The following is a 19,491-nucleotide window of genomic DNA, read 5'->3' on the forward strand; positions in this document are numbered from 1 at the left end:
AGGGCTACAAGCGTCCGATGGAGGGGATGTATCCTCCCGCCAAGCGTCACGAGGGGGAGGGCTTTGGCGTGCAGCAGTACGGCTCCCAGCAGCCCGACATGTTCGGCCCCCCCTACGGAGGAGGCGGAGCAGCAGCAGGAGGAGGAGGAGGAGGAGGAGGAGGTGGGGCCTACATGGGCCCTGAAAGGAGGCCAGTCCAGGGCCAGTACCCGTACCCATTCAGCCGGGACCGTCAGGGGCCCCCACAGCACGGGATGATGGGCTCAGGACCGCCATCGGTGTCCGGGGGCCCCGGGGAGGGGCTACAGGCCAACATGTGGCACCCCAGGACGGACATGAGCTACACATACAACAGGCAGGGCCAGGGCCCCCCCTTCCCTGGGCTAAACCGAGGAGACGACCAGGAGGGCAGGGCCCCCCAGGACAGCCAGTGGCCCCCCAGTCATCCAGGCCAGCGCCAGCCCCCGTTCCCCCCACACTCCTCCTCTTCATCCTCCTCCTCCATGCCCCCCCTGCCGTCCAGACAACCCGCCTCGTCCTTCCAGCCGACGCCCGCCGTCCCCAACCATGTGAGCCGCTCTCACAGCCCCTCCTCTTTCCCCCGGCCCCTGGGGGGCTCTCTGTCCCCCAACAGCGCCCCCTACCTGCCCTCCATGAAGAAGCCAGGGCTCCCCGGTGTCCCCCCCGTCCCCCCGCCTGCTCCGGGCCTTCCCCTCATCAACAGAGAGGTTAACTTCCCCTCCAGCTCTGTGGAGGCCACCATCCCCAACCTGAAGCCCCGACGGCGACTCACAGCCAAGGACACAGGTCAGACACGCACACAGACACACACAGTGCAGTGTTGTTGTGTGTCACAGTATCCCACAGCTACAGTTTGTTTGTTTGTGTCGTCAGGAACCCCAGAGGCGTGGCGAGTGATGATGTCACTGAAGTCTGGCCTATTAGCTGAGAGCACTTGGGCCCTGGACACAATCAACATCCTGCTGTATGACGACAGCACAGTGGGCTCCTTCAGCCTCACGCAGGTCAGACACGTAGACCAGAATCCAGGTCGCGACACTTGGTCGCACGTTGATGATGTTTCTGTGACCTCATCGTCTTGTCGTCTTGCAGCTTCCTGGTTTCTTGGAGCTCATTGTGGAGTTTTACCGCCGCTGCCTCATCCAGATTTTTGGCATCCTGGAGGACTACGAGGTGGGAACGGAAGGCCGGAGAACCCTGCTGGGGCCCGTGATCGACCCCTCGGAGGAGGAGGTGACCACGAAGCAACCACCGGTCGCCGCCTCTGAGGCCAACGACCAATCAGCAGAGGAGCAGAAGATGCCGAGGAGGTCAGTGCAGGAAATGGAGGAAACGCCAGCGCCACACACGACCGCTCCCACCATCAATGTGGAGCAGGCAAAGAGCAGTGAGCTGGTCATCAAGGAGGAGGTGAAGGTGAAGGAGGAGCAGGCAGAGCCCCGCCCCCAACAGGCCAGCAAGTACGACAGGCTGCCAGTCAGAGTGGAGGAGACGGGGGAGGAGTGGGAGGAGGCGGAGGAGCGCTGGGCCAAGCTCAGCCGACCCAACGGCTTCATCAGCGGCCTCCTGCACTGGAAAGCTGGGGGCGGAGACTCCACCACTCACATCCAGACTCACTTCGAACCCCGCATCAGAGACTCCGCCCCCCCAAACCCAGCGGGGAGGGAGGAGAGCAGGGAAGGAGACAAGGAGAGAGAGGGAGGAAGTGAGGAGAGGAACCAGCCGCTCAGTGAGGAAACACCTGACACCCAAAAAGGTGAAAAGTCAATAAATGTACAAACATGATTAAAAAAAACAGGAAACAGTTATCATTATTAGGACAAATACACAAACACCACATCAGTCATAACAATAAATGAGCTCACACCCGTGAAGATAGAAGCGGTTTGCTGCTGAAGATGTTATTTTCTGTTGCTCTGAAGGGAAATCTTGATTTGTGCTTTGATTCTTCTGATATTTCAGTTTGAATGTATCGTCTTGTAGTGCAGTTGTTGATCCACTAGGCGGATCGTTGTCTGATGGTAGAAACTGGTGAACTGTCCCTTTAATGGCAGATCGTTGAATCCGTTCGGTGTGTTATGAACTCTGCCCTGCTTGTGCTCTGCAACCAGGCTCCCTGTCGGAGGTCGGAGGTCAGAGGTCACCGGCTCAGAGTCCCGTCAGCCAGCTGGAGGATGAGCCCCGCTGCTGGGACGAGGCGCCGCTGTCCACGGCAGAGTCCTGGCAGGACTCTCTGGCCAAACGCTGCGTCTGCATCTCCAACATCGTGCGCGGCCTCTCCTTCGTCCCCGGCAACGACGCCGTCCTGTCGCGGCACCCCGGCCTGGTGCTGATCCTGGGCCGGCTGGTGCTGCTGCACCACCACCACCCCCGCAGGAAACGGACGCCGCCCACCTACCAGCGGGAGGAGGAGCAGGGTCTGGCCTGCAGCCGGGACGAGTGGTGGTGGGACTGCCTGGCGGCGCTCAGGGAGAACACGCTGGTGACGCTGGCCAACATCTCGGGCCAGCTTGACCTGTCGCTGTACCCCGAGAACATCTGCCTGCCCATCCTGGACGGGCTGCTGCACTGGATGGTGTGCCCGTCGGCCGAGGCCCAGGACCCGTTCTCCTCGGCGGGCGGCTTCTCCTCGCTCACGCCTCAGAGACTGGTGCTGGAGTGTCTGTGCAAGCTGAGCATCCAGGACTGCAACGTGGACCTGCTTCTCGCCACGCCGCCTTTCAGCCGCCAACAGAAGCTTTTCGCCACGTTGGTGCGCCTGGTTGGCGAGAGGAAGAGCCAAGTGTGTCGGGAGATGGCGGTGGCCGTCCTGTCCCACCTGGTGCAGGGCGACTCCACGGCGGCGAGGGCCGTCGCCCTGCAGAAGGGCAGCGTGGGAACTCTGATCGGCTTCCTGGAGGACAGCGTGGCCATGGCTCAGTACCAACAGAGTCCGCACAGCCTGCTGCACGCCGCCACGCCCCCAGAGCCGCCCAGCATCAACATGATGTGCCGCGCCGCCAAGGCACTGCTGGCCATGGCGAGGGTGCAAGAGAACCGGACGGAGTTTGTGCTGTACGAGAGCCGGCTGCTGGACATCTCGCTGTCGGCCGCCCTCAACTCCTCGGTGGCGGCCATCATGTGTGAAGTACTATTTAAAATCGGCCGCTCGTGACACGAACACCGCCATGGAGCGCGCTCAGTGGCGCGGGAAGCAGCTCCGCCCATGTGACGAACTGGCTCCTATTATATTTTTATTTAAAGAACAGAACACAAAGTTTTTACATACAAATGAATATATATAGAATATATATAGCTCGTCGGCTCCATCCGCAAATGTTTATTTGGGATTTTTAAGTAATTTTAATACAAAAATATTTAATACTTGTATTTTTAATTTTTTATTCTTTTGTCAGTTTGTTGTTTTTGTTTCGTTTTAACCAAAGTGTGACGGTGGAGAACGCTCGGGTTCTGGCTCTTTGTGTTTTGAACTGATGTGGTCGTTTCTTTCTGTTTGCAGGGCTGTTTTTCTTTTTTGTTTGTTTATTTTTTAATTTTAAATTTTTTTTAATTTTATGTTGGGTGGGGGGCGGGTTAGTCCGATTTGGGGGCAGGCTCAGATTTATTTAAATAGTGACACGTTGTAGATAGACCTCTTTTCTCATGTGGTATGACAGAGGAAAACTGATGTTCAGTCACGTACTTTGTTCTGGTGCAATAGGTTTGTTTTGGGCGTTTCTTTTAAATGTGAATTATTTGACCATCTGCAGTTTGACCATCAGTGTTTTGCCAAACCACAGCAGTATGAAGTGGGGTGGGGGGCACTTTCTGTTTTTTAAGAACTTTTTGTCTCTTCCGCCAATCAAATCTAAATTTCCCTCCACCGTCATCATCCTCCTGTAAATAGACGATGTACATTTGAGCTCCGACTGACGGCGTCATGACTCGGTGACGGTAGCTGGTGGCGAATTTAACGGTCATTTATAATCACAACTCTGCTCACCTGAACATTTTGTTGCTCTCTTCCCAGCAGGTGAAGACATTTTTTCTGTATTTAAGGAGAAACCCCTCATTTTCTGGATGTTTTATGCAGTCTGGCTTCGGGAGGGTGCGTTTGATTTGAGAGACTGTGTGTACAGGAGGCTGGGTGGACTCACCGTGTCGCTAAGTGACACGACTTCAAAAACAGTTATGACAAATATAAAGAGAAGAAACAAAAAAGAGTCTCTACATCCAGAACGTCTCCTGTTTGATCTGACAGACGTTGATTCTTCAGTATGAGATCTTTATATGTTCCACAACATGTTAAAGAATAAACGTACATGAACTCTGGTTGAGCACTGTGATCGCAGCTCTGGACTGGTTTTGTGAATATGACGTGCAGGTCCATCTCTCTCTCTCACACACAAACACACACACAACTCAAAACAAGTGTGTTGAGTTGAAGTAAAAGGTTCCAGGCCTAATTTTGTCTGTCTGAGATCAACTGCAGTATTTTTAAACCGGTCTATTTCTGTAACCATCACGTTGTGTTGAAAATGTTTTACTTTGCAGCTTTAAAACTTCCTCCAAAATAAACCTGGTGGCTTCCAGGATGAAATAAGTGTTTGGGATTAAAGTGAAGTTTTATCAAAACGCAGATCTCAACTGTCAACATCCAACCTGTCTGCCTCCACTTTATGTGAGTTACAGTTTCAGCTTTATATCTAATACACATTTTAAGCGACAGTCAGTTCTGCTGAGGTTCAAACTGTTTAATATTTTAAGTGAATGCAACAGAATCAACATCTTTTGACATAAATTAGTTTTCTCTTGCAGGTCGTCTTCTCCTTCGGCACAAAGACGCTTCTAAAATGTCCAAGAAGAAAAGAAGCTGGTCTGTTTTTTTTTATTTGTGTCAGAGCAGCAGGAATCATCGCTCCAATCAACACCAGGCAGGTCCAGTATGGATAAAATGTAACACATTAATTTCACAGCTTAACAACCGGCACAGCAGAAAAACATGAGCGTGAAGATGATATTTCTCTGAATCTGCCGGTTCCAGAACAAATCAGATTGATTTTTCTCCAACGTGACGTCACATCCAGACAGAACAAACAGCTTTATTAAGTTTTCCTGCAGGAACAATAAAACTTGGTCCTCCAAATGTTTTTCAAACAAAGAAAAGAAATGAACACTTGGGTTTGTCGACCCTCCAAAGTCAGCTGTGAAGTCACAGGACCTCAGAGTCTCAGGACTCAAACAGCTTCTCGGTGTCTTTCACATTTTCAGTCTTGTCTCATGTGATTTGTCCTCCAGCAGCTTTGAGACATCACTTGGACTTAAACACAGAGTCCCAGTCCAGCGGTCCAGGTCCAGCCGTGTCCTCTGCGGACTTTGGGATGGACGGGAAGAAGGACTGCATCTTCTGTCTGAACTCCGACAACTGAGGGGGGGAAAAAAAGTATCACACTGAACATTTAACTGATTGTATGATAGATGCTGTTTAGAGGACGCAGGCTCTGCAGGTACGTACGCTGTGAACACCGAGAACTTTCCACACAGCGAAGCTGAGCAGACCGACCCCACACCAGGCGTACAGGGACCCCCACCCTAAAGCTCTGAGGGCCAGAGACGCTCCACTCTCTGGGACCGCTGCCGTCGGAACAACCCCCTGAGGACCGACCACAGAAAGGCAACAGGAGGTGACGTTAAAAGTCGTCCCTTTGAACGGAGGGAAACATTCGGACAGCAAAAGTTCTCTAAAGAGCATTTTGTCTGCGATTTCTAAACAGAGGATGTTAAACTGAAGCAAACGTTCAGAGATAAAGAGGAAACAGGAAGCAGAGTTCTGGGCATCATTTGTCTTTTCTTCTTTCTGAGACTGTACGACCTTTTCTGTCTGAGGGTCAAAGGTTAAATTCCAGAAACACTTAGAAATGATTCCTCATTCACATGACTTCCAGCTCTCTGTGACCTCTGACCTCTGACCTGTTGGTGAAGAGTTTCTCATTGTTTGACAGCAGTTTCTTTTTTTAGGTTAACTGGAGATTCTGTCTTAATGTACAGAACCAACAGTTTGGTCCCTAAAGCTAACGTCTACGTCACCGAAGACATGTTGTATTTTATCAAGACTTCAAATTCTGCCTAAGGAGAGCGTGGCCTCTTTGAGTGGCAGCTGGTTGATAGAGTTCGAAGTCGAACAGAAACCTCCTTCCACCTTTGTTCAGTCTGTACCTATTTACCAATGTCAACATACATTTGCACTTTAATCGTGTGGGAGTGTGAAAAAAAAGTGAACTTATTGATAACTTGAATTTTTATGCAGCCAATTCTTGACCTCATGTTGTTAACGAGGCTCACACATCTCAGTTTCTTCAAAAGCTGGACTGTCCAAAGTGTGGACAGACAGCCACATGAAACTAAATCCAACTTTAAAAACATCCCCACATGCCGCACCGTCTTAAATCGGATTTCACAGTTCGTCAGTTTTAGCTCGGGCCTGCGGGGCCGAGGCCTCGACGCAGACAACAGAGACGAGTCTGTGACGGAAATAGAGTCAGGGAACAAGAGCTCGACTGAGCGGCTAAACTAAGTTTATCTCCAACATAAACGGGCCGCTGACATCCGTGTGCGTCACGTCTAATCGGCCAATAACTGAGGACTGTGTCTTCAATGTTTGTTTGGTTTACGTCCACTCATTCGAGCAGTAAGGGAATCTGCACTCCAGCGTAGGAGGGAACTAATCACATAAACTCGAAAAACGAAATCACAAGACGGTGCCAATAACAGCATTAATGCTGTGAAGGAAGTCCGGTCACAGTGTGATACGACTTCAACATCATCGTCCACTAACTGTGACTGTTGACGTCCGTGGAAACATTTCTGAGCTGATTCTGGTCATCCTGAACATCTGAGTTTACTGACTGAGCTGTTAATGACCGCAAACATCATCAGAACGAAGTGTGAGAAAAAAGGGACATTCAACACACTGACATTAAGATAGAAGCTGCACAAACCATTGTCAAATATTACAGAAAGGAGTAGGGAACATTAGATTTCCGTCTTTAGGTGCATTTTCTGCCTTTCTGTCTGATAACTAATGGACCTTTTCCAATTAATAGTTTGGTCAAGCAGCTAAATCCACAATTTGATTGTTTTAACTATAATGTGAAACTTAAAAAAGAAATTCACATCTAAATGAAATGTTGAGTTTTTTTTAGCAGTGGGAACTGTTTGAGTGGATTATTTATTTAAAATAAAATAAAAAAGAAGGTTTGATGATTTCCAATCATGATGCTGAGATGAATAAAATTCAAATATACAGAAAAAAATCTTACTTTTTTTTAAAACTACATTAATAATAAATTGTACCTTATTAAACCAGTCGGGGCTCTTTTTCTTAGCCAAAGCCAAAGTGGAGCCAAATCCTGCGATTGTCCCCGCGGCGGCCACCGTAGTCAGAAACGCCGCACCTGCAAACCGGAAGTCAGGAATCAGATCATCATCAGGTATTTAGTGTAAAAGGAGAATAAAAAAATCATTAAAATTGGGTTTAGATTAGCCGAATTAAACAGAACACCACACATTCTTCAGTCATGATTTAAAATCATCCTTAAAAACAAAAAAAAAATTTAATTTTTAAACTTCACGCCTGAAAACACAAATTGAATCCGCAGCAGCGACCAAAAAACAAACTCAGATTAATTTAGTTAATTTGGGCCCGTCTGGGATTTATTTCACCTTCAAAATGTTTTTTTTTTGTTTTTTTTTTTAAGGTTGTGGGTCGACATTGTTGTGACCTCAGAAATAAAAACGTGAACAAACAACAACAACCAGATCACACTTCCGGTCAACACGAGCTGAAGGCTGCGTGTCGAACAGCTGGATGACCTTTCAACATCTGCAGTTTCTCCTCTTCGTCGCTTTGAGCTTCAGATCTGTCGCTGATCGTTGATTCTCCATCAGCGGCTGTCATGTTGCCTCACGGTCCGTCCGCGTCAACCCACCGGCTGGAAACAAAAGACCCGCTAGGAACTAAAGTTTCCAGCCATGATTTTATCCTCTTAAAAAAATATACCGGTTTAAAATAATAATAATGCGTTTAATTGCTTAGTGTTGGAAAACTGGGGTTTTGTTCTGTTCTATAGTTTTATATAATGAAGGACTCCTGAACCAGAGATCGTTTAGAGTCCGTTAGATTCCTCCTCACTCAGTGAAGAGGTCTCACTCTGCTTCATAAAACTTTCATTGCTGTTTTATTTTCAAATTGATGGCTGATTATTATTGTTGTTTATGTATATTTGTATCCTATGTAGATTTTACCAGACTGAAATTGTTTTTAAATCTGCAGTAGAAATGAACTTTAACTTGACTTCCATGTTTAGTACGTCAAAGGAAAACACATTTGTGAAAGACATCAAATGTTTAATTGAACTGAAAGTGCGAAAATTTACATTTTGAAGTATTAAAGTGTTAGCTATCTAACAGATTATTCTGGGAGTTTAAAAAAAGATCTGTAGAATTACGTTGATGGGTCATTTTCTGTCAAAGCTGCGTGTTGAGGGTGTTTCCCCTTTTCTCCGCAGAGTGGTCCCTCCTCCTCATGGAGGATCTGTGCAGTCCTGGACTGGGAGCTCCAGCAGCTCTGCGGAGGATCTGGATGCTCTTCACGTCCTCCTCCTCCTCCTCCTCCTCCTCCTCCCTGACTCAGATCATCTGAGCCTCCAGAGCCGCCGCCGTCGATCCGGATCCGGCTCAGATCCCGGTCCACGTCTCCCCCACCCAGACCCGGACTCTAAAACCTGGATTATGTGAGCAGGAGGCGGGGGTGTTGTGGATTTCTTTTGATTATCATCATTATTATTGTTGTTGTTATCATTATTATCATTTATTCTGGATTTGGAGCCCGAACGCGTTTATTTATTTATTTGTTTGTTTGTGAAATATTCCAAAATAAAAGCTGGAGATCTTTGGATTAAAAATGTGGGGGTTCCTTTTATTTTGGCTCCAGAGGGAGAACCCGGACCCCTCCTGTCTGTCTTCACCTGGGAGGACACATGTCTCAGCTCCTCCATGCGTCTCTGGACCAGCAGCAGCAAAACCAGCAGCAGTCGGGCCAGTACGACCAGATCTGCACCCGGAGCAGCAGCAGCTCCATCCCGGCCACCGAGGCGGCAGAGCCGGCGCCCTGCCCGGGCCAGAGGGGCCGGAGCCCCCGCAGGAAGTGGCAGGTGTTCCCCGGGAGGAACCGGTTCTACTGCGACGGCAGGATCATGATGGCGAGGCAGACCGGAGTCTTCTACCTGACCCTGGTTCTGATCCTGCTCACCTGCGGCCTCTTCTTCACCTTCGAGTGAGTCAAACACACACACACACACGTTTAAAAAAAAAAAAAAAACCTCTAAGGGTCCTGACCTTTGACCCCAGCTGATCGTCATGAGGTCAAACAAAGAATCTAGAATAATAACAATGTTTGTTTACTGTGATAAAAAAATAAACAACAATATTCTGATATAAAGTAATCCGTAACTGAGACCAGAAAGTCCCGAGACACAAAATTAGTCTGTTTATTTTTTGTTTCTTTGTTTGTTGTCATGTTCCAACTTTTCCATCTTTTCGTTGTTGTCATTTGGTCTCTTTGGATTTTGTTTATCTCTTTGTTATTGTGTTATTGTGTGTCTCTGTCGTTCTGACTTTGTGCTGTTTGTGTCTTTATGTCTCTTCGTCGCTGCGTCTCTCTCGTGATAGTTTTGTGTCTGTCGTTGTCGTCTTTGTGTTTCATTGGACTGACTTTCAGAGATGCTGACCTCAGACAGGGTTTCTGGTTTGGACCCATCTGTTGGACTCAAACGTTGTCAACTTTGACATAAATGACAAGAATCAGACGATGTCTTCTTTGAATTACGAATTTTATTATTATTATTATTTTTTTATTTCTCCCCTTTTTATTTGGTCTCTTCATTAAAGATATGAAAGTTTATATTATTTATCTTTATGATTTATGTCCAATAAAGTGACTAAATCATTCAGACTGAATGATTCATTTTCTGTTTCTCTTCAGGTCAGATTTAATTCCAGAGATCAACATGGCTGGCTTGTTTGTAAATCAGATCCTTCATTTCCCAGATTAAATTCCAGAAACCTGTAAAAACACCAGAGTAAATGATCTGTGTCGAGAGAAGCTGATTTTGTTTTCCTGCTCTGAACCTCGGGGCTGTTTTCACCTCCTCGCTGTGATTTGTCTCAGCGGATTTATTCACTTAATGTGAGTAAACACAGACACACAAACACGGCTCGTCTCCTCGCTGTGTTTCCTGCCAACAGGTGAAATGTTGTCGGCTTCAGTCGTCCCAGTTAAATTTACCTGCCGGGTGTCAGATCAGCCGTCATGCTCCGGATCTTTCTCCTCATTCAGTCGACTCTGAGCTCCAGATTTTTAATTTCCTGAGCCAAGACAATCAGGTTGTTTATCCACGACTACAATAAAAGTGAAACAAACTTTCTGCTCGAGTCAAACAAGATGTCAAATGTCCAGCGAGGTTCCAGCTCCTCCCAGCAGTTTGAACAAAAGGCCTCAGACGTTTGGGGACATTTTCCTTCTGTGACTTCAGTTTTGTCTTCATTTTTCTCGCCTTTTTGTGCAGCTGTCCCTTCCTGGCGTCCAACCTGACCCCGGCCATCCCGGTGGTCGGCGGCGTCCTGTTTGTCTTCGTCATGGGGATGCTGTTCAGGGCGAGTTTCAGCGACCCCGGCGTCCTGCCCAGAGCCACGCCGGACGAGGCCGCCGACCTGGGGAGGCAGATCGGTAACCATGGACACACAAACAAAAACATGACGTCTGCGTGTTTATTTGATGAATTCAAAATCTGACCTGAAATTGTAACTGAAAAAAGAGGAATCAACCAAAAGATGCATTTCATACCTGAAATGGAATGAAACAAACACCGAAAGAGTAAATCAACAACAAACAGGAAGTGACTCTCCTGTTGCTGCTGTGACAGTCACATAGATAATTTGGTCATAAATCGTAATGAAGTAGGACCATTTTCCCATAGACTTCAACACATTTGCCCCCTGATGATCAGTACTGAGAACGAAGAAGCTTTAAGGCTCCTCGGACTCAGAGTCCACTTTCTGTTCTCCTCTCCTCCGTCTCTGGTTTTTTTCGTCAGGTGACATCAGGTGTTGTCATGGTGACGTCAGGTGTTGTCACGGTGTCGTCAGGTGTTGTCACGGTGTCGTCAGGTGTTGTCACGGTGACGTCAGGTGTCGTCACTGTGACGTCAGGTGTCCTCACTGTCGGTCTGTTCGTCCACTCAGCTTTTGTTCTTATCAAGTGGAAGAATCTGTAAATAAGCTGCAGAGTAATCTGCTCACTAATGAGTCATTACAGGGGGCAGCTTAGCACCTCCTCCAGTCAGGGAGTGTGTCTGTGTGTGTCTGTGTGTGTCTGTGTGTGTTCATATGTGTGTTCACGTGTGTGTGATCTCCTCAGTCTCTCTGTCAGAAATGCATCTTGGCAAATCAGCCGTTTCCACAGAAACTGAACCGTCACCGCTGAAGCTCTTCGGTCTATTTCTGGAAATCTTTCTGTCTCTTTATTTATTTATTTTTGTTTGTTTGTTTGTTTTTTTATTTATTTATTTGCGGTCTGGAATTTGTGCAGCTGTCAATCACGATGACCTCCGTCTGGCTTTGTCTGTCAGTGTGAGACAGCGAGGAGGAAGGACAGAAAAGGCCGCTAACGACGGCAGTCAGGAATGATTTCTGTGTTCTCGCACAACATCCTCACTTCCTGTCTGAAAAACACAACCAGCAGACACACAACTGCAAATGGATGCACGACAAATGAATGTCCCTAAAGAAACAAACCCCATGTGTGTGTTACAGAGTGAAGCTGACGTCCAGGTGACGACAACATTTAAAACACAATCATCTTACCTTTCCTCGCAGCTGCAGTGTAAATTGTTGTGTTGTGTTTGTGTTGCACTGAAACGATCTGAAGTGTGAGCTCTTATTTTCACAGTTAATGAGACCGGCTGTGTCTTTGTGTTGTGTTTTTCAGACTCTTTGGGCTGCTCCAGGCCTCCCCCCCGCACCCGAGAGGTTCTCATCAACGGGCAGACGGTCAAACTGAAATACTGCTTCACCTGCAAAATCTTCAGACCGCCTCGAGCGTCGCACTGCAGCCTGTGCGACAACTGTGTGGGTCAGTGTCAGTGTTGTACTGTCCTGTTTGTCTGACTGATGTGGAGCTGCAGCCCTGAAGTCGAGGCCGTAAGCTCACCAGGAAAACATTTACTGAGCTAGTGAATCAAGAGAGAAGTGGAGCCATTTTCCCATAGACTTCAATCCAATCTGACTTCTTGTTACCACCGGTGCAGCCGCTGTCTGAAGTCTGCAGCCATTTTTACAGACAGTCTGTCAGGCTGCAGCTCCACATCAGAGACACACAGTGAAGACGGAAACACAGACACACAACGGGGCAGTTTTTGTGATTCTGCTTTCCCTCCGCAGAGCGCTTCGACCATCACTGCCCCTGGGTGGGCAACTGCGTCGGCCGGAGGAACTACCGCTTCTTCTACCTGTTCATCGTCTCGCTCTCCCTCCTCACCCTCTTCATCTTCGCCTTTGTCATCACGCACGTCATCCTCAGTGAGTAACGCCGACAGCTGATTCACCGAAAACCTTCCGACCGCTCGCTTCCTTTTCCGTTTCACTCACACACTTCACACAAAATGACAAAACGACACATACAGACAAATACATGCAGACTAAACCCAGAAGAGGTGAGCAGCTCTTATGTGTTATACAACACGAAGTAAACAACAAACGCACAATAACACAACCATTTTTCGTTTAGAAGCAGCTCCTAAAGATTAAATGGCTGATTTCGTCCTTTAACAGCTTCAACGTCGACACAAAGTGGAGCCAACTTGTGTGTCTGCTGCAGTTTGTTCAGACAGTCAGACAGAAGAAGCAGATCACTGTCAGAAATCAGGCGTCTCTTCAGGGATCTTGTTCTTTCTCTGACTGTGTCCTCACTTTTCTCGTCTTTAACTCGTCTCCTCGGCCTTTCGGTTTTTCGGCCTCGTGGAGTCGGCTCTGTTATCTTAAGTTCGGGGCGGACGTTTGGGCTGGATCTTGGATCAGCTCTTGGTCTCGAGCGGCTGGATGTTCCGTCTGCGTGTCGTCTTTGGTCTCGTCGTGTTGCTGTGACCTTTTCATCTGTCTCAGAAAGTCTGAGCGGATGCTGAAGCCTGAAGGTGGTCTGATGGTGCTCACCCCGACTTCATTCTGCATTCAGGCGGCTGATGTTTTCCGCCCTGCAGGTCCTAACTGTCAGCAAACTGAAGCCTCCGAGCTGTTTTCAAATCCAAACTCCAACAACCGGCGGACTGTGTGAGACGAACACGTGTCTCCCTCCGAACAGTATGCCGATTGTTGTCTGTTTTTAGCAGCAGAGCTCCAAAAACATCCGGCGGAGCGTCGTGACTTTGATCTGCCAGATGTGGATTTTAAGACTTCGGCTCATTACTGGAAGCCGAGCTGTTCGGCTGCTCAGGCTCGCTGAGGGGAGCCTTCAAGATGACAAGGAGCCTGAACTCAAAGGGGATATTCGTGGTCCTCAGAGGTTGAACCCTCATGATTCATTAACTGCGATTAGAATCGCTGATATTTCCATCAAAGGTGTCAGAGACTTGATTTTTCCTCGCGGATGGAATAAATAAAAATGACTGAGAGCAGATTATTTTTAACCTGAACACAGATCTTCTCCTCTGCAGGATCCAACCGGACCGGTTTCCTGAGCGCGCTCAAAGACAGTCCGGCCAGATATCCTTTGACCGGAGACGCCTCATCCTCAACATCACAAACACAAATAATCCAAAGTTTCCATTCAGTTTTTTTTCTGCATTTCACCAAGAGAGTGTGGAATTTATTAAAACAGTCACAGATAGATTCATTCACTGGAGATTAGAGATTTAAAATTTCTGTTTTTGCCACATTTTTTTTTTGTTATGGTCCATGACTTTTGGTAAAATCTCTAGTTAACCCTCAGGACTATAATATCTAACCTTCTTTTAAGGTCAAACAGGAACAGTGAGTCAATGATATAGTTTCATTTGGTTTTTAATCTCGTTATAAATCCCATTTTTCTGTTAATGTTTAGTTACCAAAATTAAAAGAAGCTATTGTTAGTGCTAATATTACAAAACATTCACTCTAAATCTTAATGAAGTCACATTTTTGACCTTTATGATTTTAAAACAGATGAAAAATGTCCTTAAAAATCTTAAATGTGACGCTCAGTTGTTGATGCTGGCTTGTTTCCACAGCTGACACAGAAAAAATGAATGAGGCATTAATTACCCCCCTCTGTGTGTGCTTCTGATAAATCAATAACACCAACCACAGGTCATTATGTCCCATAATGCACTGCCAAGGTCAAACGTTAGCTGTAACTCCCACTGCGGCATGCTGCTCTGAGAAAAGATAAAATAAATCTTCGATGTCCGGAGTCTTTATTTGATGTTCAGGGTTCTGCACATTTTGGAGCTCAAACAAAACTAAAGAGGCAAATTATTCATAGGTAAATAAAATGGTTTCAGATACTTCTCATGTTGAATCCTCAAAAGGGCGATTTTGAAGAAGGCACATTTGAAACCAAATTTAAAAAGCTAAAAAAAGCTGACCTGAACCTTTTTAAAGTTTGGAAATTGGTCCTTGACTCCCCCCGTCACTGTGCTGGAGGTGGTGGTGTGTTTCTTCTCCGTCTGGTCGATCGTTGGTCTGTCGGGGTTCCACACCTACCTGATCAGCTCCAACCAGACCACCAACGAAGACGTGAGTATGGAGACCAAACTGTGGTCCGAGGACCGCCGGGAGGCCTGTGGGTGTTTGTGTTCAGTAGCTGGACCAACGTGTGTTTGTTTCTGTCCCTGTTCGGTCTCGGTCCAGATTAAAGGCTCGTGGTCCACCAAGCGAAGTAAAGACAACTACAACCCCTACAGCTACGGGAACATCCTGACCAACTGCTGCGCTGCTCTGTGTGGACCTCTGCCCCCCAGGTCAGTACGGAGCACGATCAGGACCAAAGTCAGCTGACTTTTCTCCACCTATCCCTGAAGTCTCCCCCTCACATGATCGATCGCCCTCCTCCTCTTCCTCCTCGGCTGACGGAGCCTCTGAGTGTTTAATGAGGACAGCTTTCAGCCGAGGCCTCGTTTAAAGTAATTACGCTCCTCGTCTTCGTCCTCTCAGACATTTTAAGCCGTAGAATTAATCAAAATGCGTCTCAGGATGAATCCCTGCAGTTCATCGTAGAGATGAGAAGAAGAATATCGTCCTCTTCCTCATCAGCTCTTCTGTTTCCAGGCTCAGACTTTACATTACAGCGTCTGAAGGAATAAAGTGTGATCCGCCTGCAGACGCTTTGTCTTCCGTCTCAGAGGAGCCGATTTCAGACAGCCAGTCTGAAAATCAAAAGGTTTGGCATAAATAAATCAGGACAGAATATGGAAAACATTTCCATTAGTTCTTAAAGTTATAATGTCGTTTAAAGGGTCACTTCACCTAAATTAGACATCAGACATGCAGACGGGTAGTTTTAATTTGACACATCTCTCTGGAGGAGCTTGTGTTTCAAAATGTTTGACCTTTCAAATGTCTTTAGTTTTCACCTGAACTACTTTCTGCCGAAGAAAAAGTCCCCATGAAGCCTCCAGGATATCGTGTTTTAGCACTCAGTGTTTGTTTCTGATGAATGGATCCTGAGCAAAGTCACAGTTTTCTCCCTGAACAGCAGCTTTTCCACACATTTGACCGACGTTTCCTGTGCGTTGGAACAATGGGAGCACACAAGACTGGCACAAAAGTCTCACAACAAAAATGACAGCAAAACAAAACAAAACAAAACCTGGATGGTCCGCCTCTTCTCTGATGTGGCATCCAGAGATAATTGTAGTTTGTAGAAAACACCATTTTTTATTTTGTAAATCTGAGCCTTGGCAGAAAAGATTTTAATTTCATTCTTATGACCATCAGGTCCGTAGTGACGTTAAACATACTTCTGAAGATCCGGATTCTGATGTTCAGTCCGCTCCCTGTGCTCCTGAAGTCTCAGCCAGAGGGACAACACGGTTTGGTTATTGATGATTGGTCGATTGATTGATGGGTTTTCTGAGTGAGGCTGACATGAGATCGGTGCAAAGACGGACGAGTCTGATTAGATTAAAGTGAATATGTGATGGATGATGGAGAAGAGCGAGATGCCTGAGGGTGTGGGGATTTTCAAAATAAGAGCATGTCTCTGCAGAGGAGCTGAACAAAAGGATATGATCCTTCAGATGGTCTGTGTGTGTGTGTGTGTGTGTGTGTTCGCCTTCTGACATCCATCTGCAAACACAAGCTTTTTTTTTTTCTTTTTTTCCAGGTCAGGCACCAACATTTGGGGTTCAGTTGAAAGTTTAGGTTTCGTTTTTCATCTTATTATTATTTATTTACATGTTAAAGAGTCTGATCCTGACTGAACGACAGACGCTGGACGGACGCTGTGAACTGTCTAACATCTCCTTCTGTCCCAGTTTGATTGACAGGAGAGGTCTGATCCGGTCTGACACTCCTCAGACCGCCACCCAGTCCAACGGGACCAGCTCCAGCAGCTACCCCTCCACCCAGCTCCACAGTCAGAAGGTGGGTGATAGATTACAGAACTCATCAGGACATGGAGGCCAAAAAACAGTGAACGTAACTTCAGTTTTCTGGTTTTATCCGAACGGTCAGCTCTTTGTGTGTGTTGTCGCCCAGTGTGATCAGGATCAGTGTCTCCAGAGCACCAAGTTCGTCCTGCAGGCAGCAGCCACCCCTCTGCTCCACGCTGACCCTGTAGTGCTGGCACCGCTTCCGGGGAAGATCGCCACCCTGGGGGGCCCCTGTGCCTATCTGGCCCCCACCCAGCCGTCCCTGCCCTCCTGCGGGGGAGACGTCATGACCCTGAGGGACACCGCTGCAGACTCCCACTGCCACCACCACCTGCACCATCATCATCATCACCACCACCACCCCTTCGTCAGTCCGGAAGAGACGCCGTGCACCACGCCACAGGGCGCCCTGCCCTGCCCCGCCCACCTGCACCTCCACCCGCAGCCACACCCCCTCGTCCCCACCCCCGCCGCCCTCTACGACCCCTCCAGTCAGGACGCTCTGCACGAGGACTCGGTCCGAGGGCTGGTGAAACTCAGCTCTGTGTGAAGATCACCCTTCTTCCCATAAAGTCTGACCCCCCAGTTCATTTCCATCTTTTTCTAAATTTGTACATAAAAAAATCACTAGAAACTTTCAAAGTTTTGGCAGAATGTACCGCAACAAACATCAGATCTGCGTTTTCTTACGTCCATTTTTCTGGAAGTTCATTTCAAATTTCCGCAAAATGGAAAAATGGATGGACTGATGACGACATGGGGCAGATCTGTGAAGTATGAGTGGAGGAAAACGGTGAAACCGGTTTTTAAAACCCTCTGCAGTTCATTTTGGTTCATTTCTCCACGTTTTGTTCACCACTTTTTAAACTCACTTTACCTCACATGCATGATGTGTTTTCCTTCAGTACAAACTGAGCTACCAACTTCTCATTTTTGCCGCACTAGGAAAGTATAGAGATGTCAGGAACGTGCAGATAAAATGTAGAAATCTTCCGTGATAAGAAGTCACAGTGTTAATATAGAATCATTTAAGCTCATAAAAGCTGTTTTTCTCTTTTTATACGCACAACTACGGCAGGAAAAATGTTGGAAAAAGAAATTATAATCGAGTCTGTTTACATTTACAAGTGAGTCTATCAAAACTGGTTTTTGTGCCTTTTTCATTGACTGAAAATATTCACAATTCAGCTTTTCTTTCAAAACCACGTTTGTGGTCTATGTAGATATAAACTGGATTTTGTATAAAAGCTCCACTTCAGCACTTTTTAACAGGTTTTCTCAGTTTGTCTCTGCATGATATAATATAAATATGCTCCTGGACTCCAAAGGGTTTTAAAGAAGGGTTGCATGTAGATGATGAGCACGAAAGCACGAAGATTCGAGTTTAAATAAGAGTTTTAAATGGAGACGTTATCCAATTACTTTTCTTTTTGCTTTCAGAAAGTATGAATGCCAAAAAGGATGAAATATTCAGGACTGTTTGTGTATCTGAAGTCAGTCAGCTGCTGGACCAAAGCCATATTACGTCCTCACTCACCTTCTGTTTTTTTTTTTTTTTTTTTTTTTTTACTTCTTCAGGATCTTGTGTTCACCTTTGTTCTTATTCTCTGTGGTCTCGATGAAGTCAAATTTTGTGGACATTTAATCCAGAATAAGCTACAGTCCGGGGCAGTCGGACCAGGACCAAAGTCACGACTGACTGTTTTTTACAAATCGAGTATGGCTTAAACAGGAAACCCAGTTCTGAGGGTATTTTTTTTTTGTTTTGTTTTGTTTGAGTCTGTGGACTCTACAGAGATCAGGACTGAGAACATCTGCAGACCCGAGTTCATCCTCAGCCTGTGAAGCACCGATACTGCCTGATGTTCACTTCGCTGTGTCATAATAATAATAATAAAGGTCTCGTCGGGATTTAAGAAGGCATTCTGGTTTATGACTTCCTGGTGGATCCACCTGAATCTCAAAACAAACCAAACTTTATTGGACATTTTAGTATCTAAGTGATTGTTTTTTTACAGCTGGGACAGAAATGTGATATATGTCGATGCTAATGTACTTAGTAAAATCTGTAGGCCTTATTTTCCCCATTCACCTGAGCAATGCCTTCTGGGAATCGTAGGACAAAATATACAAAATCCAGTGCAGCTTTAAAGGCTCTGCTGCAGCTGAAATCAGCAGAGGTGAACTTTGGTTTCCAGATGTTGGCCCAGATGTGACTGCAGGACTTTATGAGTGAGTTGTTCATGGTGTCACCTTCACTTTGATGATGATGATGATGATGATATATTCATCCAATCAGCTCTGGAGACGCAGACTCGCTGATTGGACGCTTTACGTTCTGTTTGATAGTAGTGAAGAAAGCAACAACACAATTTAGTAACAAATGTGTGCAGATTGTGGTTTTGTCATCCACCTCAAGCTGTTGTATTACCAACTATGGATTTAAATAAAACACACTTTTTTAAATGGAATCGTTTCTTTTCTTAATTTTGTAGCTTTATGGTTAATCAGGTTCAACAAAAGAGACACCAACCAGATATTTAAAGAAAAGTAAATATGAACATCACAATGAAACTAAAACAATTTGAAAAGACTAATATATTGTGTGAAATGATTTAAAGCCATAATGCATTAAAAAGAGACACAAAGTCAAACCATCACCTAAAATCTTCTCAAATAAGGTTGTTACCATTAAAAACAACAGTCTTGAAAGAAATAAGAGGATTTCTTTCAGGTATTTATTTCTGAAATGACATAATTGGTTCTTTTCACGTGATCCAATAATATTTAAAACTGAATATATTTGTTT

At 46.3% G+C, this 19,491-nt stretch overlaps 3 protein-coding genes across 3 annotated transcripts in view; 2 read left to right on the plus strand and 1 right to left on the minus strand.

The window, feature by feature from the left end:
* Positions 1-4,346, plus strand: part of arid1b (AT-rich interactive domain 1B) — a 36,979-nt gene extending 32,633 nt beyond the window's left edge. The window contains exons 20-23 of the mRNA XM_029495763.1: positions 3-807; positions 895-1,025; positions 1,114-1,777; positions 2,133-4,346. Of these exons, the coding sequence (XP_029351623.1) occupies positions 3-807; positions 895-1,025; positions 1,114-1,777; positions 2,133-3,175 (2,643 nt within the window). The 3' untranslated portion in view covers positions 3,176-4,346. The remainder of the gene's footprint in view (positions 1-2; positions 808-894; positions 1,026-1,113; positions 1,778-2,132) is intronic.
* Positions 4,347-4,739: 393 nt separating this feature from the next.
* On the minus strand, positions 4,740-7,983 carry tmem242 (transmembrane protein 242). Its single transcript, XM_029496728.1, has 4 exons — positions 7,873-7,983; positions 7,354-7,454; positions 5,516-5,653; positions 4,740-5,425 (listed from the first exon to the last, which is right to left on the minus strand). Exons 1-4 carry the CDS (start codon positions 7,955-7,957, stop codon positions 5,312-5,314), a joined length of 438 nt encoding a protein of 145 aa, XP_029352588.1. The 5' UTR covers positions 7,958-7,983; the 3' UTR covers positions 4,740-5,311.
* Positions 7,984-9,038: 1,055 nt separating this feature from the next.
* On the plus strand, positions 9,039-17,597 carry LOC115038199 (probable palmitoyltransferase ZDHHC14). The gene is made up of 9 exons (XM_029497072.1): positions 9,039-9,334; positions 10,626-10,786; positions 12,047-12,190; positions 12,499-12,636; positions 13,767-13,815; positions 14,724-14,826; positions 14,941-15,050; positions 16,566-16,674; positions 16,789-17,597. The coding sequence occupies exons 1-9, from the start codon at positions 9,039-9,041 to the stop codon at positions 17,230-17,232; spliced, it is 1,554 nt and encodes a 517-aa protein (XP_029352932.1). The 3' UTR covers positions 17,233-17,597.
* Positions 17,598-19,491: the final 1,894 nt, after the last annotated feature.

The sequence above is a fragment of the Echeneis naucrates genome, chromosome 24 (genome assembly GCF_900963305.1).
Source record: "Echeneis naucrates chromosome 24, fEcheNa1.1, whole genome shotgun sequence".
Lineage (NCBI taxonomy): Eukaryota > Metazoa > Chordata > Actinopteri > Carangiformes > Echeneidae > Echeneis > Echeneis naucrates.